Raw genomic sequence first — 27,635 nt, 5'->3', positions numbered from 1 at the left:
AACCCATAAAAGAAAGTAGAATAAAAAATTATATTCAGTCCTGTGAGACCTCCTTGTGCTTCTGTAGTGAAAAGGTCAGAGTGGCAGAAAAATAGTGTTGGAGATAGAAAAAAAAGTAGAAAGAGGGTACTAAGAATGACAATTTTTTTAGATTGTCTATGAACTGTAACTTGGCTCTAAATGCAAGACCCTTGTCCAGTGACTAACTAATAGATTTACTACTACAAGAGCTAAATCTTATGAGTCTTGATATTCTTGCTATAAGCTAAACCAAAAAAATAAAGGAGGAAGTTGCAACTAAATGGAAGGATAGCTCATAGTTTCTCCATGGAGAAGCACTTAAAGGAATTGGCAAAATTGAATTTATCATGTGCCCAAAGGCAACAAGAAACATTATCTCATGGGACTTTGGTCGTCTTACATTTCTATATTCATGATAGGCATTTGAAAAGAAAAAAATAAAACCACAATAAAAAATATATAGCTTATGAGAATGGAGAGGTAGAAAAATTCTACAAAGAACTTGACAAAGCCATTCAAATTAAATCAACAAATTCTTTGATACTTGGTGATATCACTATGAAGGTGGGAATAGGTGAGGATGGTGAAATATACATCAGAAAACATGGATCAGGAAAAAAGGAATGAGAGGTCAAAGACTTGTACATTACACACAAATCGCGTGGCTATATATTATAAATATTTTTCTTAAAAAAGGATTCAGTGAAAATGATAAGCAAAAATTTAAGACATTATATTTTAACAGATAGGATATAACTTGTTTCTGATGTGGATCCTGATGATAAAAGATTAGGAATAGGATCACTTCTTAAAAGAGAGAAGTAGTGTAGAGTAAAATCATTTTAAAGAAAGTTTGGCAAGTGATCCAATTAAACAAAGTAATATCAAGGTCATTTAAATATGAAAATGGAAGAACAACAAATAGAAGAAAAATGGAAGAGATCTACAGGTATTTTTATTACAAACTTTTCTCACCATCAAGGATATTAGAGCCTCCACATTTGGACTCAACATCACAGACTCAGATATGCTCAGATGATAGAGAAGAAATGGCATTAAACACTATTGACTACAGAAATGCAAAACAAAACAACCTTGAGGTACCACATCATACCTATCAGATTGGCTAACAAGACAAAACAGGAAAATGATAAATGTTGGAGAAGATGTGGGAAAATTGGAACACTAATGCATTGTTGGTGGAGTTGTAAACTGATCCAACCATTCTGGAGAGCAATTTGGAACTATGCCCAAAGGACTATAAAACTGTACATACCCTTTAACTCAGCAATACCACTTCTACTTCTGTATCCCAAAGACGTCATAAAAATGGGAAAAGGACCTACGTATACAAAAATATTTATAGCAGCTCTTTTTGTGATGGCCAAGAATTGGAAATTGAGGGGATGCCCATCAATTGGGGAATGGCTGAACAAGCTATGGTACATAAATGTAATGGAATGTTATTGTACTATAAGGAATAATGAACAAATGAACTTCAAAAAAACCTGGACTTATATGAACTGATGCTGAGTGAAATGAGTAGAACCAGGAGAACACTGTACACAGTAACAGCCACACTGTGTGATGACTGACTTGGATAGACTTAGCTCTTCTCAGCAACACAAGGATCTAAGGCAACTCCAAAAGACTCATGATAGAAAAAGCTATCCATATGCCAAGAAAGAACTATGGAATCTGAATACAGATGGAAGCATACTATCTGCTCTCCTTTCGTTTTGTTTTGTTTTGATTCTTCTTCTTCATGGTTCCTCCCATTGGTTCTAATTCTTCTTTACATCATGACTAATGTGAAAACATGCTTAATATGAATGTATAAGTAGAGCCTATATCAGATTGCACGCCATCTTGGGGAAGGGGGAGGAGAGGGAGAGGGAGAAAATTTGAAACTCAAAATCTTATGGAAGTGAATGTTGAAAACGAAAAATTAATAAATAAATTATTTAATAATAAAAAAGAAATGGCATTAAAGATGTCAAAGATATGAAAAGCAATTGGATTAGACCAAGTATGCATGGAAGAAATCTGTGCTTTGGGTAACACAATTGTGAATGTGTGAAAGGATGAATTCACAAGGATTCTAAAAGAGGAAGATACCAAAGGTGTGGAAAAAAATCTTGAATCTTTCCAATACAATAAATGAATGAATGAATGAATGAATGAATAAATAAATAAAGCCAGATAAGAGGATATGTATCAACAACTACAGACTTATATACCTACTTTTCCATCTATGTAAAAATTTTATGAAAATCGTCTATACGTGCATGAAGGACTTTGTCAAAGAGGACACACAGCTTTTCAAAAGTGATGTTTCAGTGCTCACTTTGGCAGCATATATACTAAAATTGGAGCTATCAGAAAAGATTAGCATGGCCCCTGCAATGACATGCAAATTCATGAAGCATTCCACATTTTTATAGAACTTTCCTTAAAATGATAAGTAGTTTCTATGTGAAATCAAGAGTAAGCATTTGTAAGGGGGGTAAGATAGAAGCCTTTACAATTAAGATAAGGGGAGAAACAAAGATCTCCATTATTCCCATTACTATTCAATATAGTACCAGAAATGTTAGCTATAGCAATAAGACAGGAAAAAGAAATCGAAGGACTAAGTAAAACAAGAAATAAAATTATGATTTACAGAATACTAGAATCAATTTTTTAAAAAAAATTTTTTTCCGATTTTTGCGAGGCAGTTGGGGTTAAGTGACTTGCCCAGGGTCACACAGGTAGTAAGTATCAAGTTTCTGAGGTTGGATTTGAACTCGGGTCCTCCTGACTCCAAGACCAGTGCTCTATCCATTGTGCCACCTAGCTGCCCCCAATCAATTTAAAAATTAATCAAAACAATTGACAACTTCAGTAAAGTTGAAGGATATAAATAAGCCCATACAAATAAACCCATACAAATCATCAACATTTCTGTATATTACCAAAAAAAAAAAAAACAGCAGGAAGAGAAGGAAAGAGAAATTCCATTTAAAATAACTATGGACAGTATAAAATACCTGGGAATCTATTTGTCAAGATACACTCAGGAACTATATGAACACAATTACAAAACATTCTTCACACAAATAAAGGCAGATCTAAATAATTGGAGAAATATTAATTGCCCATAAGTAGGCCAAGCCAACATAATAAAATAATGATGTTACCTAAATTAATTTATTCAGTGCTGTATCAATCAAACTGGCAAAGAACTACTTCATAGAGCTAGAAAAAATAACAAAATGTATCTGTAGGAACAAAAGGTCAAGAATATGAAAGGAATCGATGAAAACATTTGGAAAGGAAGAGGGCCTAGAAGTATATACTGCAAAGATGTAATCATTGAGCAATTTGGTAGTGAATAAGAGCCTATATAGCTAATATGGCTGGTCAGTGGAATAGATCAGGTACACAATACACAGAAACAAATGAGCATAGTATAGACTGGATTCATAATATACAAAAGAAAGTGAGCAAACTAGCACAAATCTCATGTTTGATAAACCCTAAGATCCTAGCTAAGTGGTATGGTGGATAGAGTGCTGGGCCTAGAGTCAGGAAGGTTCAACTTCCTCAGTTGAAATCTGGCCTCAGATACTTACTAGCTGTGTGACCCTGGGCAAGAAGTCACTTAACTCTGCTTTTCCTCAATTCCTCATCTATAAAATGAGTTGGAGAAGGAAATGGCAAACCACTGCAATATCTTTGCCAAGAAAACCCTAAATGAGGTCACAAAGAGTCAGACAGGACTGAACAACAACAGCAACGAGTCTAGCTACTGGCTTGAGAATTCAACAACAAAAAATGTTGGGTGAGAGAAATGACTATTTTTCATTATGTTAATAACCACATTAAGATTGAGGTTTTTTCCTTTCTATTTCCTCATTCAGGGACCAAGCTTTGTAGATGGATGCGGCTGATGGTGCCATTAGCCTAATCCTCAGGGGTCCTCTTGAGCAGGACCCCACCTAACTAGGAGAGTTTACTTCTGATTAAAGTGTGAATAGAATCTAATCTAGGTGAATTCCAGCCCTAACAGCATTAGGCTCAGGCCCTAGAAACCCTATTGTTCAGCTTGAGTGGTTTGGGTGAGGTATCCTTTCTCTAGCTTGCCTAAGTGAGCAGACTCTCAGGATCAAGTCACATTCTCAATAGGAGAACTAAAGACCTTTAGCCCACCTCCTCATTAAAATGTCCACTCCTTCGTTATGTTCATTAATTAGAGTTGATTTTCACATGACAGGGTCACCTCCTCTTCCAAATGTATTTAAGCATTCAGGGATCTCCATGGTTTTGTCTTTGGTTACTTTTTTGTAACTTTTGGTTACTTTACCACTGACCTTATTGATTATTTGTTAGCCTAATTAATAGATTATGAATTACCCAGAAACTGTCTCTCAGACTATTAGTAGATTGTGAATTCTAAATTTTGGAAACTAATTTGGAACTGATTGGGGTGCTTGGACCCCAACCCTAGGACCATATCTCTCCCCAGCCCAAAGACCCTATCTCTGACAATAACTCATGAGTGGGCCCAGTGAGGCAAACTCTCTCTCCCTGTTACAAGAACAAGAGAAACTGGACTATCTTGTACCAGCAGAACTATCATGTGCTGGTTCCCACAGTTACCATATACAATCTAGAGGTCAAGCTATAGATGTCAACTACCAAGACTATCTTGTTACAGACATAGCAGAAACACACCATTTAGAAGCACCACCTCCCCCCCACCAAGGTTCCCAGTAATGAATGATGCCTGCGCCTAAGGTACAGAAATTGTATGTTCCTTTGGGAGCTGACCACTCCCTAATCCTGTCCTGGACCACCTAAGTAGCATACTTAGCACACTATTCACTGTACGTTTTCTATATGAGCTTTAGATTCACCCCCATTAAGTTTTGAGTTCCTTAAGGAGCTCTGCCCACTTTATTAGCATTATAATAAACTTTTGCAATTTGACTGAAGATTGCTGGAGTCCTGGAATTCTTTCCAGACAACTCCACTCTGAACCTGGATAGTTTGGGGTCCTTGCACCCCTAAACCACATCAGAACTATGTCCAAAAAACTATTAAACTGGGTGTACCTTTTGACCCAGCAACACCACTGAAAGGTCTATAACCCATAGAGATTTTTTTAAAAAGCACCCACAGGTACAAAAATATAGCAATATGGCAAAATTGGAAATAGAAGGGATACCCATCAATTGTGGTATGGCTAAATAAGTTATAGTATATGAATGTGATAGAATACTATTGTGCTGTAAAAATGGTGAAAGTGATTTTCTATATACCACACACACACACACACACACACACACACACACACTCACATATGAGAGACAATACAAAGGTACAGTGAAATGGGTCTCATAATAAACAGAGAAGAATGTGTTGTATTTCCTTTGGGAAACTGCAAGGCTCTTTAATAACCCCAAACTTCTTACAGAAACAGAGGCACTTCATTTTAATACCATTATTCTACCAGTGTTTTTGTATGGCATCAAGTTAAAGAAAACTACCATCTCAGAAGATTTAAAAATCATTCTCAGAAGGTACCCAAGTTTAAGGTGGGTATGAATGGACTGCAACATAAAACATACAAGAAACTTTGAAAAAAATTATCATCAGAGAAACCTATCAGTGAAAAAGGTGATTTGGTTTACATAATAAGAGCAAGGGAGATTTCAGGATAAAAAGGCCCATGACCTTAGTCTTCCATTGGTATCCTTACAATGTCAAGAGAAAGCAGGGAATATTCTTTACACCTGTGATGAGTTTATGGGACATGGGCAAGAGCTGCAAAGGATGGTTAAGTATGAATTGGTTGTGATTTGCTAATCTGCTAATTTGTCATCTACTCTCAAATCCCTCTCCCCACTGTCCCTTGCCAAACCCCAGGCCTAGATGGCTCCTACTATCTGCTTTCTCCATTCCTACTCACAAGCTGCCAAATATAACTGAAGGAAGCTAACTGGTTACATTATATATTCACATTATCCAACTTTAACTGGATCCTCGACAATCTTTTTATTACTCCTTAATTCATATCCTATCTCACTCCTCACAGACACTGCTACAAACCTCTTCTCTCCTCAGGCCTCCCACATGTCCTCCTCCCTACTCTCTCAGCTAAGGACCTCATTTTATACTTTATTAAGAAAGCTGAAGCTATTTGCCATGGTCTCCCCATTTTTTCATCTCAAAACCCTTGACATCAACTCCCACCAAATCCTTTTCTCCTCCAATCTATGATAGCCAAGGCCAATCCTACATGTGTCCTTGATCACATTCCTTCCCATCTTCTCTAGCAAATTGCAGCCTCAATCATTTAACCACCCCCTTTCTATCTTTAACTGCTCTCTATTTATTGATTAGGCAGCTGGTGGTGAAGTGAACTCATCATCATGAGATCAAATATGGTCTCAAAACACTTACTAGCTGTGTGACTCTGGGCAAGTCACTTAACTTGTTTCCCTCAATTGCTCATCTGTAAAATGAGCTGGAGAAGGAAATGGCAAATCACTCCAGCATCTCTGCCACAAAAACCCCAAACAGGGTCACAAATATGACTGAAAAACAACTGAACAAAATCTGTTGATTTGTTTCTATTGTCTTCAAACACACCTGGATATCTTCCATGCTTGAGAAAAACTTTCACTAGACCTTGCTACCCTCTCAAGATTTCATCCTGTATTTCTCCTCCCTTTCTCATCTAAACTAGAAAAAGTTGTTTTCTAATACTGACTACCACCATTTCCTTTCCTCTCACTCATTCTGAATTACCACTCAACTGAAACTACTGTCTCCAACTCTTGATTACCAGATCTTATATTTCTTTTTCAATCCTTATCCTTCTTGACCTGATACATTTGACACTATTGACCACCCTTTTCTCCTGCACACTCTTTCCTCTCTCTATTTTCATGATGTTATTTTTCCTTCTACCTCATTGCTCTTTAATCACCTTTTTTGGGCTCATCATCCATATCATGCCCCCTAATTGTGGGCATTCCCCAAAGTTCTGTTCTGGACCTTTTTTTTTTTTTATCATTCCCTCTTTTGCTCACTTCATCAGCTCCCATAAGTTTAATTATCATCTTTATGTAGATGACTCACAGATGATATATACAGCTCCAGTCTCTCTCCTGAGTTCCAGTTCTAAATTTTCAAATGCTTGTTGAATATTGTGTCCCAAAGACATCTCAAACTCAACATTCCCCAAAATGAAACTTGTTATTTTCCCCCTAAACCCATCCCTACTACCCAGTTCCTTATTTCTATGGAGGGCACCATCATTCCTCCAGACTCTTAGGTTCATAACATCAGCACTATCCTTAACTCTTCATCTTAAGTAGCCAGTCAGTTGACAAATCTTGTTCTTTCTACCTCCACAGCATCACTTTTATCTAACCCTTTCCTTGTACTCACATTTCTTCCACTTCAGTTCAAGTCCTTGTTATCTTTTGCCTGAGATTATTATAATTGCCTCCTACTTCTCTCCCCACTTTAGTCCGTACTTTACACAGCTAGCTACTGACATGATATTCTTTAAATGCAGATTCAGCCACGGCATTCCTTTGCTCAATAAACTCCAGTGGCTACCTACTGCCTCTAGGATAAAATATAAACTCATCCATTTAGCTTTCTAAAGCTCTTTTCAATCTGGGCCCAACCTGTCTAACTGCTTTGTACATTACTCCCCTTCTCACACTCAGCAATCTGGCAAATTTAGACTTCTCTGATTTTTTTTTTACACAGTTTACTTCACTCTTCATTTCCTTGCATTTGCACTGGCCATCTCCTGTGCCTGAAATGTACTTCCTCTTCATATTCATTTCATAGAATCACTCTCTTCATTCGAGACACAACTTAAACACTACCTTCTACATGAAGTCTTCCTTGATGCCCCCAGATGCTAGTGTCTTCCAACCCTAACTACCTTATATTTATTTACATTGTATTTATTTTTATTTATTCTCTTTATATTTCTAAGTGATGTGGTGCCCACTCCCTTCTTCACCAAGAGGCTCGTTTGCTCAGGTACTATGTAGGCTGTCTGGACCAGGTTCAAAGTCTGTCCTCTAATGAGAGGGGGGCTCATTAAATCCCACCCTGGGAGCCTAAGGAAAAATATTTATAGCTTAGATTATGGCTCATGTCTCAAGTTTTCCCCAAAAGAAGTATCCAATGTACAACATGAATCAGGTATGGAATAGGTAATTTATTCCTACACACAAAAGAAATACTAAACATAAAAGATTCACAAGTGCTTATCTGACAAAAACAAACGTAAAACAATTTAATAACTTGTAACTATAATTACAATCTGCTAGGAAGCTATGTTTCCATCCAAGTACAAATTGATTTGTTTATGCCACCCACTTAAAAGTAATTTACCTTTGTTAGACAAGAAAACTTTGATTCAATCAGGCCTTGAATCAAAACCACTGTTTAAGTGACAGGGTCAGCTATAAAACTAAGCCAATTCAAAACAGGACAGAGCTTCTAAATGCTGGAAGTATCAAGGAAGGAGCAAGCCTGCGGTTTCAGCACACATTTGAGAAGACCCACCGACCAAGATGAAACGGGGAGCTATAGAAGAATCATTGGCTGTGCAAGCCTCAGCCTCTCACGTCTGAAGACCAGGGCTGAGATAAGAAAAAAGGTCAGTCAGCACTTTCCCCAGCTTTTCCTCCTGATTCTTGTCTTTCCTCAGATACTCTAATATGATCTGCTATTTTGTTACCCAAACATTTCCAGTACATTGAATTTTGCCTCAACCACAAAGAGGCCCGGGATTTACTAGAAATAGATATAAATGTAGAGGTAGGCAGAGAGCCCAACTTCTGCCTAAACATTAAAATTTTTTTCCTAAATAGGGGCTCGATGATTTTGACTGAACTCAGAACTTTTTTTAAATCTAAAATAAACTTCTTAAACCCGCAGAGGGAAACTTCCTTTAGAGGCCATTACTGTTACCTCTTATACTAAAAAAGAACTAATTGTTGTAGAGTACGTAATAGTACTTTTTAGATAATAAGCAGTTTGTTGCCTAGATTGTTTTTAACACAGGTTTTTTTTTAATATGGTCAAGAACTATACTTGCTTGAGCATTAAAGGTAGGAAGCATTGGTTGTTTTTTGTCTAGGCCTATAATTTTATCAGTGGAGGGAACTCTTTCATTCGTGGACTATCAAGAACTCAGTCCTGGGGCACTGATCGAAGTAACTTGCACAAATGTATAAAACGATTAAGCTTTTAAGGCTGGTTTTGAACCCAGGTCTTTTATTACGGGCTTTGGAGGCAAGGTTTGAACCCGGGTCTTACATCACGCAATTGGACTTCTCCAGTCGAGCCTTTCAGCTTATATGAGAAAACTTGGGGTCCCCAACACTTTAGGTGACTAAGCACAAGACTAGTAAATGGGGGTTGGGATTCGAACCCAGATCTTTGCAAACTCCAGGCCCAGCCCTCATTTCACGACACCATGCAGCCAGCCCCAAACCACTTTTCTAGTGGCCAGGATCATGATGTCATGCATTCTGCTTAGGGATAAAGATGGAGGAAGTGGGAGGAAGGCAATTGTGTGGGAGATGCATGTGTATTGTGATGTACGTGGAGATTTGGGACAGTGGGGAAACGGGGCGGCCGAGTTTTGTGTCTGCGAGGGAGGGGCGGATGGATGGGTGGAAGGGGGGTGGGAGTGGTACAGAAAGAGGAGAAGCTCTGGGTCTCTCTAGCGCACACACATCCCCCTTCCCTCGCCGCCTTTCTAGGGAGGAACGGTTTAGGGGCGGAGGGAGAGGCTCGCTCTCGGAGAACTCTCGAGCTCCCATTCTCTCCCTCCTGGGGCGCGCGCTCCTTCCCTTCTCAGCTGGAGGCGGGGAGCGGGGGGCGGGGGGGCGGCGCGCGGAGGGCTCGACGCCGGCAGTGCAGAGACCGGAAGGAGGGGTCTCAAGACGGTCCCCGCGCCGCCCCGCTACCCCCTCGCCTCCTTTCAGTTTGCTAATTCTCCCGCCGCCTCTGGCCCCTCCGAAAGCCGTCCTCCCCGTACCGCACCAACCCCTCCCATCCCCGCCCCCCGGAACACAAATACACACACGGCGCGCGCCGGGGAAGGGGGGCGGCGGGGGGCGCGCGCAAAACCTCAGCGAGCAGGCCTCGATCTGGGGAGGCTACGGGGAGGCCCCTGCCAGCGTCGCGAGCGCCGTGTGTGAGGAAGGCTGCGCGCGCCTGTGGCGTGTGCGTGCGTGTGTATGTGTATGTGCGTGTGTACGCGCGTGCTTGTGCGTGGGGTGTCAGGGAGGAGGGCGTGAGACAGAAGAACGCGCGGGTGTGAAAGGGGAGGGGATCGTGTGAGTGAAAGAACGTGCTAGAGGCGGTGTGTGTTAAAGGGGGAGGGCGAAATTTCTGTTGTCTGAGTGTGTGTGAGGGACCTCGTGTGAGAGCTAGACCGACTATGTGTGTGAGTGTGAGTGTGTGAGCGGGACCGCGCGCGCGCGCGCGCATCTCCAGAGTGTGTGTGAGAGGGCAGGGGACTCTGGCTGCCGGAGCCGCCGTTGCGGGAGGAGGAGGAGGAGGAGGAGGAGGAGAAGGAGGCGGCTCCCCCTGCGTCCAGCATCCCAAGATCCCCCTCCTTCTTCCCTTCAGTTCCCTTCCCACCTACTTCCCTTCCCTTTCCCCTTCCCTTTCCCGGTCCTTTCCCGACATACTGCCTACACGATCGTCCGCGCCCCTCGAAGTGCGGTGACCCCCCCAGGCCCGGCCCCGGCCCGGCCCCCGCTGGCTGGGAAGGGAGGGAGGAGCTGCCCGAGCCAGGTGGGTGATCCCCGCCACCCCATCCCACCCCCACCCCCACCCCCACCCCGAAAGGTGTGTAAGGGCGAGAGTGAGCGCGAGCAAACAACTGCTCGCCCGGGTGAATGAAAGGGTGGGGGAGAAGATGCTGACCCCCGGTGGTCGTGGGCACATGTGATGAGGTTTGATACACCCGTGTCTGATAAGGAGGGAGCCGACTGGTAACCTTGAGTGGGAAAGGCTATGGGTCATCATCCTCCCTTCCAGTGTTTGTAAGGGGGTGTGGTAACGCGGTGTGTAGGGGGAAGTGTGGATTTATTACTCCCACCCCTACCCTATGGTGGACCATTCTCAACTGCTACTGTACCCCTCGGACAAATCCCTTTTGTAAAGTGTGGCTGAGGGATTCTGATAACGTGCTGGGCTCACTGCAGTTATTTCTTCCAGACCCCATGTTTTCCTCCATGTACGTGTCTTTTAGAGTGTATTCCTTGTCTAGCGATGAACTAACCCTTGTGAGATTTTGACACACTCTGCCAAAAACACTTAGACCCTCTTCTCTTTCATCTCCCTCTTCCAAACAGAAGTAAATACTCCCTTCTCCAGGTTTTTCCTGTAATTTATCTCACTTTGCCCGTTATAAAATGGATTGGTGTGGTATACTCGAGATTTTCTTTCATTTGTGTATGTGAATACAAATGAGGTTATTTTTCCTTTGTAAGAGTATCTTTGGGGATACGATACTCTAACTGCTGTGTTTATAACTTTGATGTGAATTCCTGTGCATTCTCTCTAAATTTCACAAAGTATTCCCACTTTTCGTGGAGTTGGTCTTTTCACAAGATTTTTCTCATTTGGACGCTTGAATTGTTTTCTTTTGTGTTTCTGTTAGATTTTTTATTGTAAAAACTGACTTAAAGGATATATTTTTATGATTAAAATTCACAATGTAATGCCATATAAATGCTTTAGTTTTCTTTTGTCACGACTTAAAAAGGCTTAAAGACCTTCTGTTGGATTTAAACATGACTTAAGTCATTCAGTGGTATTCCATTTAATCATTCTTGGGCCCTAGTTTCCTTATCTACAAAATTATGAAGTAGCTGGACTAGACTTTGAGGTACTTTACATCTTGAAATCTAAATCTGATATCTTCATTCTTGCACATATTTTGTAAACCTACAATTAAATAAAGGCATAATTTATGTTAAATCTCTAATGGGAGCTACTGCAGTCTATTAAATGGAAAATGACTAGTTTGAGTTTTGGGGGTCATGTATGTATGTTTATTTCTTTTACCTTGATTAGTCCAGTGAATATCTTCTTTCATTGATGGAGTTGTTGGTCTAAGCAACATGGCTGTTGATGTTTTTATCTTTCTATTTCTCTCATCTTTTGCCCTCCCCCTCCCCCATCAGGTATTAAACCCTGCTCATTTTGGGAAGGGGGCAGTTTGATTCTGAGGAGGGGGCCAAGAAGGGGAACTGCTTAGTCACTCACAAATGTGCACATAGTCTAAGAGTCTCATTTCCCTTTCAGCCTTTCCCCCTGCAGGAAGGGAGGAGCTGAGTCTATAACTACTAGGTTGTGGGGCGCCTGACTAGCATCCACCCATTTTAATTTCTAAGTGGACAGTGTCATGTTCCTGTTCTGCCTCTTCTCCGATACTTACCTCTGTGGAACTTAAGGGTGTGAGCATGAAGAAGCCATCCCTTTTTTTCTTTTCTTTTGCAACCTTTTTTTCTTTGCAGAGGGGATTTATCAGCTGCCTATCTCAATTTTTTTTACACCTTCACAATGTCATTGTAGAAAGAGACACAAGGCCTGGTTATCATCTTCTGTCTCGTGATTTGAACACCTAAAGTAAGACACTTAAGTTATTGAGTACTCTCAGAAATAATGGCCTTTTAAAATTCTCTTCCTTTCCGTTTTCTCTAGCTTACATCCCTCTGGAACTTGCTGCTGGGTTAAGTCACTGGATTCATTCATCTAAATATTTCCCCTCCCCCCCTGGACTGAAAGACAGAAAGACTTGCATACAAGGGGTGGGGGAGGGGAACAGAATGGAACAGAACAGAGAGTTGTCACACTGTTTGGGAAGCTGCGAGTTGATTGTATCATTTGCCCCTAGGGATCAAGCCTAAAGATCTAATCTGTGAAAATAGGTAGAGGTAGAACTTCTGAACACACAATGTGAAGTGTGAGAGAGAAGCATAAAGTAAGGAGAGTATGTTGTATTCTATGTTGCTTACTGATAACTCTTTCTGGGAAACTTTAGTGATGAGAATTTAGAAAGGTACTTTGAATATGACAAGTCATTTTACAAAGGATTTCAAAAGATTGTCAGAATCCTAGAAGATAGTTGCTGAAATTTATTGTGTTACTCATCTGAAATCATTTGAGGAGATTAATAAGAATAATCGAAGTATTTTGTTTCTTATGGTGAAGAGGAATGCAAAGAACAGGTTTTTATCTATGTACACCTTTTACCCAATACATTAAAACAACTAAGTTTACTTCCTTCTGTAGGAGCTGAAGATTGTGAGATCTTAGATTTAGAGTTGGCAGGGCCTTAGAGCCCCATAAAGGTTAAGTGACTTATCTAAGATCATCTGTGTAGTAGGTAGCAGAGTTGGAATTTGAATCTAGGTCCTCTGACTCCAAATCCTGTTTTTTTTTCTAGTTATTTAAGAAAAATGGAGGACAGACTGGTTATGGGTTTCCGAGATTAGAGGCCTATTTTGTAATTGTGAATTTTTCTTAAGATTGTTAAAGAAAAAGTTGATGTTCAGTGGTGTTTCAGTCATGTCCCAGCTCTGTTGACTCCATTTGGGGTTTTCTTGGCAAAGATACTAGAGTGGTTTCCCATTTTCTTCAGCTCATTTTACAGATGAGGAATTGAGGCAAACAGAGTTAAGTGATTTGCCCAGGGTCACACAGCTAGTAAGTGTTTTGAGGCCAGATTTGAATTCAGGAAGAAGAGTCTTCTTAACTCAGGCCTGACACATATCAGCTTTGACACATAGCTGCCCAAGAAAGAATGTAGGACATCATAAATATGTAATTGCCCCTCTTTACCCTAATTTATAGGTCATAGTATCAGCCAGGTCTGCTCAAAACCTATGTTATATATACATATATACATATAATTTTTTTTTCCTCACCAAAACTATGGCTGTTTTCATCTTTCATTTTCTAGGATTGTCATTTGATTTAGCTTCTTCAGACCTTAAAAGAGAAATTAAGGGACAAAAAAAAACCTCCTAGATGTCACTGATAAATTGGCAAAGTATATATGGACCCTAAGGGAACATACATGTATTTTCCTGGTTTCAAAATTTTGGAATAGACTTTTTAAAAAAAGATTATTAATTATAATTAATGCAATTTTCTTTCTTAACCGATCCAACTACCCTGTAGCTTTTATTCAACCAGAGTTTGTGTGAATTGTGTCACAGTTGAGTACCATATCCTTAATGACTATTGTTCATAATATAAAGATCTATTGAAGTACTTGTTTACTTGTTAGGACTGTACTTTTCTCCCAAAAATATCTCATATTTCACCTAGGCATGTTGACAAAAATACTGTTTTAATCCCAAATTATCATCTTTGCGAAATTGTTGGTGTTTTTCTTTTTCCTCTATATTTTTGCCCCTCAATTTCATTGCTGGTCTTCCACCCTAAGTAGTAAATCTATATTCAAAATGGTTATTAAGATGTTATCTAAAGGGCACAGCTCAGGTGCTACTTCTGATTCCCTCAAGTTAAGGAAATTACTTTATATATACTTTGTATTTCCTTAGTTGTATACAGTTTTTTCTGTCCCCACCCCCAACATAAGCTTTTTGAGAGCATGGCCTTTAAATTTTTGTCTTTGTATCTCCAGTGTTTAGCATATTGCCTTTCATGTTTTTTTTCATGGGGGTAGAGTTTAGATCTGATTTTATTGGTGTCTAGAACTACAAGTTAGTAAACTCCTTTTACGAATCCAGAATGACAACTCTTCTGTTTTAGAGACAATTATCTGGGACACTGAGTTACCCAGGATCACGTAGCTGGCTTGTTTAGAGGCTGGATTTGAACCTAGGTCTTTCTAATTATGAAGTTGACTTTTTAGCCACTATGCAACATTGCCTTTCTTGTAATTTTTCTGTTAAAGATTAATTGGAGTTGTTTAGAAAGAATATAGTACTTCATATTTGTATAATAAATTTATGTTTGTGAATTTTATGTACCTATGTATATTATTATATTACTAAAAATCTCCATATTGGCTGTCATTACCAGTATTAGCTTTAATATATTGTTTAGCATTTACAGAAGTATTTTGAACATAGTAGACTCCTAATAGATGTTTGTGGAGTTGAATTGAAAATGGGAATGTGGGAGTTGCTACACCAGATCAAACTACATATGTTCTTATTACACTGGTGTTTCACCTTTGGCAGCATTTCAGATTTTGATGCTTTATTAGAAAGCTAGACTGTATTTTGCCAAATTGTTCGTTTGCCCACAGCAGCCTTGGGTTTCTTTCCTTATGCTTCTTGATCTTTAGTTGTCATCTTATTCCTTTGACATGTGATTAAATTAGTAGTATTCTATAAAACTCTGGGCATCAACAGAATAGCTATCCAGCTTAAAGGGCAGGGCCAGGTATAGTGTAATTTTTATTGAGCACTTCTAGTATTTTAGCATTTACAGCTCCAGCAATATGTTACAAACTTTACCATATACTAGAGAAACAATTTCTTTGCACCAAATTTTCATCACTAAATGGATGAAAACATCTAAAATTTCAGTCCATATTTAGAGGCAGAAACTTTGCATTAGTTGATTTGTTTTATGCAATCCTGCCTATTTGGGGAATTTTTAGTTACTGAGTTCACTAGGAAATGTCACCTCAAATGGGATTGCATAAAAGTTTTTGTCTATGAGTGATGTTTTTGTGTCCTTAAATGATTATGGAAAATTAAGAAATGGTTTGTCAAAAGTCTGCTCTGTGAAATCCTACTAGGTTCTGGGAGTGCAGAAATAAAAATGAATGAATGTCTGCACTCAAAAAGCTTAAATTTCATTTTCCCCTTGCTTTTGTACTTTAAACTATTTTGAGGGTTAGTTGTCCTACATTTTTCGTCCTCTTTCTGTGAGTAGCTTTTGACTTTGAAAATGCTGCTTGACCTCCTATGTAAAAGATCAAGTATTTACTGTTGTTTTTCCTAGGGGTTAATGGGTTGTGTTGTAAGGGGATATATTGTAAAAAGCACCTATTAATAAATTATGCAGAAGAGGAGGATTGATGTTAATCAGTATTTCCTCAAGTGTCTTGATATTCTTAAAAATATTTCTAATGTAAAAGTAGTTACAGTAATGACAAAAATATTGTTAAAGAGAAAGCATATGTCTTTTTAAAAAAAAACTTCTAAGATCCCTGTTGTAAAAATCTCCCTTCTCTACTTGGTAGAACTTGTAAGCCCGGGTGTCAATAGTTTTCTTTGATCTGGCTTTCCCTTGATGTTATCTTTTATCTTCCTGTTTTCTGCTTTGGCCTCCTGTTGTGAACCTAGGCCTAGTTCTGTGTCTTAAGTTGAAGAACCTTTTTAAAAAATCTTGTATTAATTCCTTTTGTACATTGGTCCCACTTATTTCACAATTCCCTGAAGACCATGGAGATACACATGCATGCATACACACCCAGCTTTTGGGAAAGTCTCTTATTGGGCATATCATATATCCCAACTGGAATGGACCATAAAGATCTTCCAGGCTTACTCATTCATTTTACAAACGTGGAAAGTTAGGCCCCCAAAGGTTAACTGATTTACCCAAGGTTAACATGAGGAGCAAGCAAGCAGAGCCCATCTTCAAATCTAGAACTCTTCCCATTGCACCCTGCTACCTGGTGGGGTGTGGGGGTGCTCCTGGCCTAGGAAACTTTACTCTCTGGCTTTCATGGTGCCAGTTACAAAGAGAGAAAATATATCAACAGTCATGTTGTTTAGATCTTGGAGATACACACACACACAGATTAAACTCCTTGAGACAAAGAAAAACAGCTAAGCGGTCACATTCAATACCATGACCGTCTTCTAACAAACTAGTCTATCCTAGTAGTTTCCCCCCTCTTTATCAGGGTGAAAGTGTGGTGTTGTTGTTCTTTTGGTTCTGCTTATTTCTTTCTGTATCAGTTCATACAGCTCTTACTATGTTTCTCAGAGTTTCTTAATTCCTCAATTTGGCATTTCTTACTCCCCAGTAATGTTCTATTATATTCACATATAGTTTTTAAAAACATTCCACATTTGACAGACACTGCCAACGGTTTTTGTTCTTTGCTACCTATTATAGTGGTTCTATGAAGATTTTGGTGTGTGTGAAATCTTTGTTTTCACCTTTGATTTCCTTGGGTTATTCCCAGTAATGGTATTGTTAGGTCAAAGGGTGAATAAATTAGTCACTTTTTTTGCATAATTTATGTTAATATCAAGAATCATTGTTGTAATAGCTTCAAAGCTCCACCGACAGCATATCGATATCTCTATCTCCACTATCCCACCAACATTTTTCATTTTTCATGAAAGGAGGTAAAAACTCATTTGTAATGTGAATTTCTCAAGCTATTAATGCTTGGGAGTATGTTTTCATGTAGTCATTTATAGTTTGCAGTTCTTTTAAAAACTGCTTTATATGCTTTGGCCATTCTTGGTATCATATATTTGTCACTTGTATATTTTGGAGAGTAAACATCTGTGATGTTTGATGTAAATATTTTGCCATGCTACTGTTTTTCTAATTCTGTTGTAATTGACTTAATTTTTAAAAGGTTTTCAAGTTTTATGTAGTCTCAATTGTCTTTATCTTTTATGATCTGTTTTCTTGGAAGTCAAAATAGAAGAAATCAGAGCAAGGTTGCGCTTGTAGTATAAGGTTCTTTTATGAGGGTTGGTTTGGGTCTACTAGAGAAAACTATCTCACAAAGAATTATTTTTTAAAATTGGCAATTTGCCTCCTGTCAGAATACCCAGAGGTTTGAGAGGAGTTGAACTTTATGTCCTCTTTTTTTTTTAAAGGCAGTTGGGGTTAAGTGACTTGCCCAGAGTCACACAGCTAATAAGTGTCAAGTGTGGTCTGAGGCCAGATTTGAATTCAGGTCTTCCTGACTTCAGGGCCAGTGCTCTATTCACTGTGCCACCTAGCTGCCCCAACTTTATGCCCTCTTTGCACAGTAGTCCTCACTCCCCTGTCATCTTCTCACAAACCACTGTTTGATCTTGACCAGAGACCCTGTCTCAGAGGTTTAACTTTCTAATCTCCCCAACTTCTGCCTTGGGAGTTTCCCTTTTCTTGTCCCTGCTCTTCACTTCTAAAACTATGACCAAATTAACCTTACTGTTGCTACTAGAAGACATTGTCAGTCTTTGCTGGCTTATGCCTCAAGTAACAGGCCGTGTAATTCTCCACACCAAGTGCTCTTCACTGATCACTGCTCTCCTATGTTTGTGATCCCTCCATATTAGAATGTAATCTCTTTTAAGTCCATGGTCTGCCTTTACTTTTGTATTTTATTTCTGGAGCTTGTGTTTGACAGATATTAAGACAAATGCTTTTTCATTCATTCATTCTTTTCACTCAACAAGGATTTATTAAGTGCCTACTATGTCAGGCAGCTTGGTAAGTGTAAGGAATACAAAGGAAAGCAAAAATAGTTCCTGCCCTCAAGGAGCTTACAATGTAGTGTGGAAATATACTCAAAATTATGTGAAATAAATATGAGCCAACCCCTTAGAGGGCAGAGTACCCTAGCTATTGGAAAGACCATGTATAGGAGGTTGCATATGAAGGAAGCTAATGATTTTAAGAGGCAGAGGTAAGAAGAGAGTCCTTTACAGGCATGGAGAAAGTTCAGAGGCACAGAGGGGAATAGAATTTGTATGAGGAACAGCAAGAAAGCCAGTTTATCTAGACACAGATTGTATGAAAGGAACCATTGTGAGTTAAGGCTAGAAAAGTAGGCTAGAGCCAGGTTGTAAAAGACTTGAAACTCCAAATAGAGGAGTTTGTATTTGTACAGAGACAATAAGGAGACTAAAGTTTATTGAATAGTAGAGTGACAAGATCAGACCTCTGTTTTAGAGATGTAGCTTTGGCAGCTGTGCAGAGTGAATTGAAAAGGTGAGAACCTAAGGCAGAGGAACTAATTAAGAAGCTATTGCAGTAATCTATGTGAGAGGTGATAAAAGGCCTGAACTATGGTGGTAGTGTGTGAGTGGAAGAAAAGGGACAGATGGAAAAGATTTTGTTGAGGTAGAATTGACAAGATTTGATTGCTAAATGCCTGTGTAGGTTGAAAGTTTAAGAATGACTAAAGCTGTAAGGGTGGTGTTTCCCTTGACCACGATAGGGCACTTGTTCTGTTTTGAACATGTTGAATTTGAGATGCCTATGAGATACCTAGCTTGAAATAACCAATAGACTTTTTGTTGATGTGGGACCGGAGCTCAGCAGAAAGACTGGAGTTGGATATATAGATCTGTGAGTCATCTGAATAGAGATGGTAATTGAATCCATGGCAACCAGTGAGGTCACTAAGAGTGTAGAGAGAAGAGGGCTCAGGAACAGACTTCCCAATACATCTACAGTTAGGGGGTGGGATATGGATGATGATCCAGAAAAGGAACGGTGAGACAGGTAGGAGGACAGCCAAGAGAGATCAGTATCAAAAAAAAAAACCCAGAGAGGAGAGGGTATTTAAGAGGAAGGGGTAGTCAACAGTGCCAAATACTACAGAGAGGTCATGAAGGATGAGGATTGAAAAAAAAAAAAAAGCCATTGGTTTTGGTGATTAATTCTCCCTGTAGCCACAATTGTGAAAGGTACCTGATCTTGTTCTCCTAAATTTTATGGTGTGAATTTTTAATATTAATGTCACATATTTATTTTAAACTTACTGTGGTACATTAAGATAATAGTCTAATCCTAATTTCTACCAAAGTGCTTTCTGGTTTTCCCATCTCTATTTTACAATTGAAAAAAGTCCCAGAAAGAGTAAATGACTTGACCAGGTGAATTCACCATTAACTGATAATGCTCAGTTTTCATTTATTTTTGTTTCTTGATTATCCAGCCTATTCAATTGATTTACTTTTCTATTTTCAATCATACCAATAGTTTTGGTAACTACTGCTTTGTAATAAAGTTTGAAATCTGGTAATCTTATGAAGTGGCTTGACCTTCTTCCTCACCCCCCCCACAATCATCTATTGATAATATATAATATGTCTGTCTTTTGTTATAACTTTTTGGTATCTGTCTGGTTAGACTTGTTGATTTCTTCCTAAAGAACTCTGCCTTCTTTTATGTCTTTCCTAATGTCTTTGATTGTTCTTCTGGACCATTCTAGAGGTTCTTCAAGTTGCTCCTTTTTCATTTCAAGTGACTTCACATAATTTATTATGCTATCTTAACCCTCCCCGGGATATTCTGATTAATTTTCCTTTGTTGCAAAGTACTTGGCTACTAAGATGAATTTTTTAAAAATGTGCATTTTTCCTCAGTAAACTTTTGTTTTAGTCATTCTGTTATTTTTTTTCTATGATATCTATGGTGAAAACATACTTATTGCCAATCTGTTTCTCTCAGAATTACCCTTATTCCATTGATGTTGTGCCCTTCTCCCAATCTTTAGAGTCTATTTTGTGTTCTCCCTGGGATTGGATGACATCTATTTCCCTCAGAAGTAACATCACACAGGGGTGAGAGGGTGATTGGGAATCTTTCTTCATAGGATCATAAGATCACTAATTTAGACCTAGAAGGGACCTCAGAGGCACCTAGTTCAACCTCCTCATTTTATAGGTGAGGAAACTGATCTCTCTTTGACCTTTCTTTCAGTTCATTTGTTTTTTATATCAGATTTTACCTTTTTTTCATAATTTTGATTTTGTTCCATTATTTCTTGCTGTCTCACAGGTATTGATTTCTCTTTAGTCTGTTTTAATTTTCAGAGATTTCCTGTTTGGGCTAAGGCTTAACATTTTCTCTTCTAATCTACTTATTCTCCTTTCACTAATTTCCTCCAGAGTTATTTCGTTTTTATCTCTTGCTTTATTTTTATTTATTTTTTGGTGAGGCAATCAGGGTTAAGTGACTTTGCCTAGGATGACACAGCTAGTGAGTATCATGTGCCTGAGACTGGATTTGAACCCAGGTCCTCCTGACTCCAGGGCCAGTGCTCTCTCCATTGCTTCGTCTAGCTGCCCCTCTTGCTTTATTTCTTAAGTATTCATGTAGTTTGTAGCAAAACTATTTTTTCCTTTTTGTCCCTGCTTACTTTCCTCTTCTAGGCTGAATTTTTGGGTATCACTAGAGCAACAATTTTTTTTTATACTGGTTAAGTTCATCTGTCCAACTTCAGTAAAGTAAATTGGGGCTTTGTATGGCTAGGCACTACCTCCTGCTGCTCTTTTTGATGAGATAATACCTTTATTCACAAGAATCTGGGTTCCTGTGCTCACCTTCAATTTCTGGAGTTAGTCCTCCTTGGACCTATGAGGTCCAGAGTAGGTTTTTAGGACCCTCTATGACAGCTCAGGCCAGAGTAGTAGGGACCTTGGAGCCCTGAGTACCTGGACTCTTCTGGTTAAGGATATACTATTCAGTAGATATTCTGTACTGGTTGTTGTCATTCATGATAGCTTTCAAAGGTCCCAATTGTGGGATTCTGACCACCCTGGAATTTTAGGTGAGCCCTCTACTCTTGTTGCCTCCAAATATAGACCCCTACAAGCTTCACATGTCTCTATCCTGACTGTTTTTACTGGAGGGCTGCTGGCTTATTTTCTGTCCTCATGTTGGCTATGCTAATGATGTCCCTTTCCTGTTGCTCTTGGGCATATGACTGATTTTTTTTTTTTCTGTAGTTCTGGGTGGAAGAAGTCACATACTATAGTTTTTCAGTGGATTTCAATATCATTAGTCCAGTGCCAGTTTCAGATTTTTTAAAATAAATATATGGGACCTGCAGTTTACTTCTTTTCAGGCAGCCATATTAGCCAGAATTTCATTTCCTTTGCTAGTTTGTCATGCATCTTTGCTTTTTTTTTTTTTTTGTAAATATTTATCCCTGGGTCATCTCCATCTTTTACCTTTTCTTTTCTTTCAGAGATGTAGGAGGAAGTTATAATTATGCCAACTGAGTCCAGTATGGGCTCATGTTATCATGTTATCTATTCTCTGTGGGCCCTATTGTTTCAATGCTTCTTCTACTCTTTTTTGATTGATTCAAACTTCTCTTGAGCCTCTATCATTGCCCCCTCATCCTCATCAGAAGACCTTTTCATCTTTCTTGACTGAAAATTCTATGTGAGTTCTCTAATTTCATCATGTATCTTAAAACCCTTTCACATCTTCACTTGATCTCCTTTTCTTTCTGTCATCCCTAATGATTAGATGTGTCTTATATTTGTCAAAGTTAACCCTCTGTATTTATGTTTTTGATGGGACTCCTAGCCATGAATGAAGAATTAGTAGTTATTCTTAAGAAGACATTGCCAGCTGCTGTTACTATATTTTCTTATCTTTCTGGTGATAGAAAAATTCTTAAATATTTGTGTTGCTGTGATCATTAAAACACTATTTGTATGTATAAAGAGAAACTCCTTTTTGAGTTCTTGATTTGTTGATATGTTTTTTCTTTCTCTAGGTAAAGCATATTTTAAAGAGAAAATAATTCAGAAGGAGGAAGACCAAATCAAGATGTGTAGCTCTGTTGCTGCCAGATTGTGGTTCTTGACAGATCGTCGAATCAGAGAAGACTATCCCCAACAGGAGATACTGCGAGCTCTAAAGGCTAAATGTTGTGAGGAGGAACTAGACTTCAGAGCTGTGGTGATGGATGAAGTTGTGTTAACGGTCGAGCAAGGGAATTTGGGTAAGAATATGCCTAAGGGAAGGAAGTGATACGATTTTTTTTATCATTATTTTTTTTTAGGCAGTTGGGGTTAAGTGACTTGCCCAGGTTAAGTGACAGCTAGTAAGTGTCGAGTGTTTAGTCTGAGGCCGGATTTGAACTCAGGTACTCCTGACTAGTGCTCTATCCACTTCGAGTGATATGATTTTTGTTTCCTTCGTGGTAGAGTAAGTCTTATTCACCATTTTCAAAAACTAAATGTGACAGGAAGACTTAAAAAAACTTTCAGGTTTCCTAATGGTAAAGTCTCTTAGACCTTTGAAACAGGCCTCTTTAAAGGAATTAGTGAAGGTCTATTTCATGGAGATGTAAAAATTAAATAGATCTCTATCTGATAATTTCAAAGGAAATGTAAAACAATATACTAGTTTCTTTTCATTTCTCCTGTGTTTTTCTTTAGTGAATATTCTGCAGGGTGTTTTTGATTGTCTCCTTTTGATAAAATTGTCAAATAGTTCCAGAGCTGAATAAAATCTGCTTGTGTAGAGATCTTTATCTTGGCATGGCTAGGTGGCGCAGAGGATAGAGTACCCATCCTGCAGTCAGGAAGACCTAAGTTCAATCCGGCCTCAGACATTTAACATTTCCTAGAGGTGTGACCCTGGGCAAGTCACTTAACCCTCGATTACCTCACCAAAAGAAAAAAGAGTTAGAGATCTTTTATCTTTTAATATTGTCACATTTATTTCCCATGAGTAATTATGAATGCCTTTAGTTGAGTCATAAGCATGCTTTGCTAGATCACCCTTACCTTTGCTCTACATAAGGAGAAGGCATATGGAACAGATTTCATATCCTTATACTTTACCCCATAAGTCAGTCCTTACCAGTAGCATTTGAATCTCTGCTTTACCAAGATGTGACTTCTTTGGCCTTATTACTGACTTGGAGGTTTCACTTGGGGTAGGGAGTACTGTGTGGTGACCAAATGGATTTGGAATTTCTGATTGGTTTTCACAAAACCCTTAGTTTAGTGGCCAGAACACTGGATAAGGACTTAGGAGACTTAAGATATTTTCCAGGCCACTTTTTTGCTTTATGATTTTAGACTCACAGTGGGAATTTATGATTCAGTTCTCACCTGTGAAATGGGAAGAGAAACACTATTGAGAATTAATGATATGCACATGAACATTTTTCTATTTTTGAGAATATTTTTAAAACATAAGTGTTAATTTACTTTTCTTTGTAGACTATTGTATTAAATGACTCATTGTCATATAACAACACTGGTATTATTAAAATGGAAAGTTTGATATCATCAAAAGAACTTTGCAATCACCTTTTACAAGACATTCAACATGGAACAAATGGTTACCATTTCACAATTAGTTGAAGAGCTCAAGAATGCAAGATCCCGCTATACTTACTGTATGTTAAATATGAAAAACATTTGATTTGGTAGCAAAGAACAACTTTACTAGATGTTTTTCAACAAAGTGCCTCTTATCTATATGTAAATTATCTAAAATTCCTTGAAGAATATAAACAAACTTTTCTCTAACTTAAAAAAAAACTTTATTACTTCTCTCTGTCTTATGAAGTACTCATGCTCATAATTTTCTATCATCCTCCTAAGATTTTATAAGCTAGTTCTTTAAATATTTTAATTTTTGTTGATACATTTTAACATTGATTACATCCCAATAAACAGTCGCACTTGTGCCTTGCCATTAGAAAAACAAAAGCATTTACTCTAACTATTGTGACCAACAGTATATATGTTACTTTCTACCTTTATGTAACTTACCATTTTTAAATGAAAGGAAGTGTTTTAAGCCCAGTCATTTAGAACCAACATTAACAATTTTGTTTGACCTGAATTCTGTTTTTTAGCGTTGTCTTTATTTATATCACTGTAGCCATGTGTTTTGTTTTGTTTTTTTATCAGCTTTTTTTCCTTTTTGCATCAGATCATATAAGTCTTGCCACATTTTTTATAATTCTTTGTATTTGTCATCTCTTAGCTTTTTGTTATGTTACAAACAGTGCTGATATCAGTATTTTTGTGTATATAGGAATTTTCAGTCCTTGGGGTATAAACTCAGACTTGGGATTGTAGGATCAAAGAGTATAAACAGTTGGTTAGCCTTTTTTGAATAATTATAGGTTGTTTTCCAAAAAGACTAGTCAAGTAGCTAGTGTGTACTTCCTACATTCCCTCCAATATCTATTTCTATCTTTAACAGTTTAGAGCAGTTGAAGAGTAACTTAATCTTTTTAAATTTACATCAATTCCTTCTACAGATTTTAGATGTTTGATGCAAAGATTTTTTCCCCTATTCATATTTATCTAGTTTCATTGATTCTATTGTGTTAAAAGCCTTTTAATTTTTTATAATCAAAATTGTCTGTTCTCTTTTATCTCTTGACTAGTTGTGGATTCTTACCCAGCTGTAAATGTAGAAGACAAACTTTTTTTCTCTTCTAATTTTTTTAATAGTGTGGCCTATTATGTTTAATTCATTTAACAAATCAGTTTATGTTCTAAACCAGTGTTGCTCTTGGCTGCCATTGCATCCTTATCTGTCAATATTTTTAAAAATCTACCCCATTTTTGGCATTGACATATTGTTTAAATAGGTCAGAATGGAGTTGTCTCAAAATTAAGCAATATCTTTTTCTCAATTTTATTGTGGTTAGGTATGGTTTTTTAATATTTACTCTAAGTTGATCAAACCATATGTGTACAACTAATTCAGAAGTGGTTCCTGCCCAAGTAACCATTTTTTTCTTTTCTGTTAGAATATAGATCATAATGATTTCTTTGTAATCTATGAGTTGCTGATCTGCTTTCTCTTTTGATCTTCCTATTGTTTCTAGAACTCCAGAGTTTGACAGTCTGAGGTTCCCCCCAAACAAGCCTAATTCTCATTCTTGAAAATCGTTATTCAGATATTTGAAATTGGCTATTCTGTCCCATTCTCCTCCCCACCCCACCTTCCTCATTATTACTTTTTCAGGCTAAACATCCCTAGTCTCTTCTGTTGACCCTTATGACATAATCTCATCATCCTTCATGATCCTGATTTCTCATCTCTAGATGCTTCCAGTTAATCGCCATCCTTGCTAAAATGTGGTTCCGCTCTCTCCTGTGTTCTTGAGCAAACTGCCCCCATAATAATCCCTTCTTTCTTTCTATCTTTCCCCATCAAATGGTTCCTTCCTGTTGCCTACAAACATGTTCATTTCTCCACTGTCTTTAAGAAACCCTTACTAAACTCTCCACCTCCCTCAGGCTTTTGTTCATATCTCTCCTCTTTTTCATAGTGAACATCCAGAAAAGGCTTTTATGATCAAATAAAAACTGCTCTAGTTTTTTATATCCTTACAACAAGGCCCCAATCTACTTTTCCAAGCTTATCATACATTACTCTTATTTTTATACTCTGCAGTTCACATACTGATCTTTTTGTTCTTCTTCACTCCATTTTTCGTCTTTGTGCTTTGCACTGGCTATTCCCTGTACCTGTAATGCACTTCCTCAATTGTACCTTTAGAATGAATGTGTTGTTTTCTTCAAAATAAAGCTCGAGTCACATTTACATGAAACCTTTTGTTGATCCTCACAGCTGCCTAGTGCCCTGTCCTCCGGTTCCCCTTTACATTATGTACTTATGTAGTACATATTACCTCCCCTAGTAAAATGTAACCTTCTTAGAGGCAGTGACCATTTTATTCTTTGTCTTCGTTTTTCCCTTGCTCCTACCACATAGTGGGTATTTGTTGATTGATTTAGTTCAATGATTCTTCTCATCTTTCTCCTTTTTGTGACATTCTTCTATACTTTATTCTTTTGACACAAGTCAGGATTCTTCTCTCCCTTTTCAGATCCTTTTTTTCTTTGTTTTTACCCTCAGTTCTTCTCTTTTAAATAAACTCTTCATTTTCCAGATAACCTGGAGGACAGAACATATTCCTTTATCCTCTTTACCTTCCTTTCTAGGATAGAGACCAGTCTGCCCTTTAAGCATTCATGAGATTTGCTTGGCAGAGTCAGAAATCAAAACATGGTATATTCTAAGCACTGCTTTCCATGTTTGCTGGACTCAATGTTGTGAGCCTTTTCTTGTTTTCCTCCTAGTATCACCCTGGTGATAATTGCAGTAACAAACTGCCTGTGCGTTCTTCAGCTCTGGAGTTGTCACTGTCCTCAACACAACACCTTGACAGCCACACATACCTCTTGTCTTACTAACATTTTATTGTTAGCTTATAAACCCGCCTGATTTTTGTCTTGCCAATTTCCTTCTGGAATCTTAATTTGATTTTTTAAAAAAGGATATTTTTCTTCCCTGGTCTTCAGCTTGAGCCCCTCTCCTCCTTCAGTTGGACTCTTTTTTCCTTCTTCGGGTTCTTTTCCAGTCGTCCTCTTCCTTATAAGACTAGCTCTTTTCTTCCTTCAGCTTTAACTCCATTTCCTCCTTCATCTCTAATTTTTCTCTTACTTCAGCTTTTTCTTAATCTTATCAAATTTCTCCTCCTCAAATTTAGTCCATGGGCGACTCCTTCACAAACCTTCTAAATTTCCTTTACAATTTATTGCTCTCTCCTCTCCTCATGCAGCCTTTTCATATAAAAAACCAAATAATTTAGTCTTCTGACAAAATGACTCATTAATATCGATCAAGGAAAGACCAGATTTTAGGTGGCCTATACTTGGTGGAAGGAAAAACGAGTAATTAAAAAAAGAAGTAAAATTAATGAACAAGATGAAGAAGGAACAGAGAAAGAGGAAAATGAGGAGAGACTATTACAGAAGACAAGAGTGTAAAGTAGGAGGAGTAGCAGTTCACAACTCTATCAACAATGCATTAATATGTCTGTTTTCCCA

General features: G+C 38.2%; 1 protein-coding gene and 1 pseudogene across 1 annotated transcript in view; both read left to right on the top strand.

Moving 5' to 3' along the window:
- The first annotated feature begins 2,360 nt into the window (after window positions 1-2,360).
- On the top strand, window positions 2,361-2,461 carry LOC114025479 (annotated as a pseudogene).
- An 8,313-nt stretch (window positions 2,462-10,774) lies between these two features.
- Window positions 10,775-27,635, top strand: part of RIMKLB (ribosomal modification protein rimK like family member B) — a 68,050-nt gene continuing 51,189 nt past the window's right edge. Inside the window, exons 1-2 of the mRNA XM_027838657.1 lie at window positions 10,775-10,854; window positions 22,535-22,762. Of these exons, the coding sequence (XP_027694458.1) occupies window positions 22,588-22,762 (175 nt within the window). The 5' untranslated portion in view covers window positions 10,775-10,854; window positions 22,535-22,587. The remainder of the gene's footprint in view (window positions 10,855-22,534; window positions 22,763-27,635) is intronic.

Source organism: Vombatus ursinus, unplaced genomic scaffold (genome assembly GCF_900497805.2).
Source record: "Vombatus ursinus unplaced genomic scaffold, bare-nosed wombat genome assembly UNPS02014830.1, whole genome shotgun sequence".
In the NCBI taxonomy this organism is placed as follows: Eukaryota; Metazoa; Chordata; class Mammalia; order Diprotodontia; family Vombatidae; genus Vombatus; species Vombatus ursinus.
This window is presented reverse-complemented; position numbering and strand designations above follow the sequence as displayed.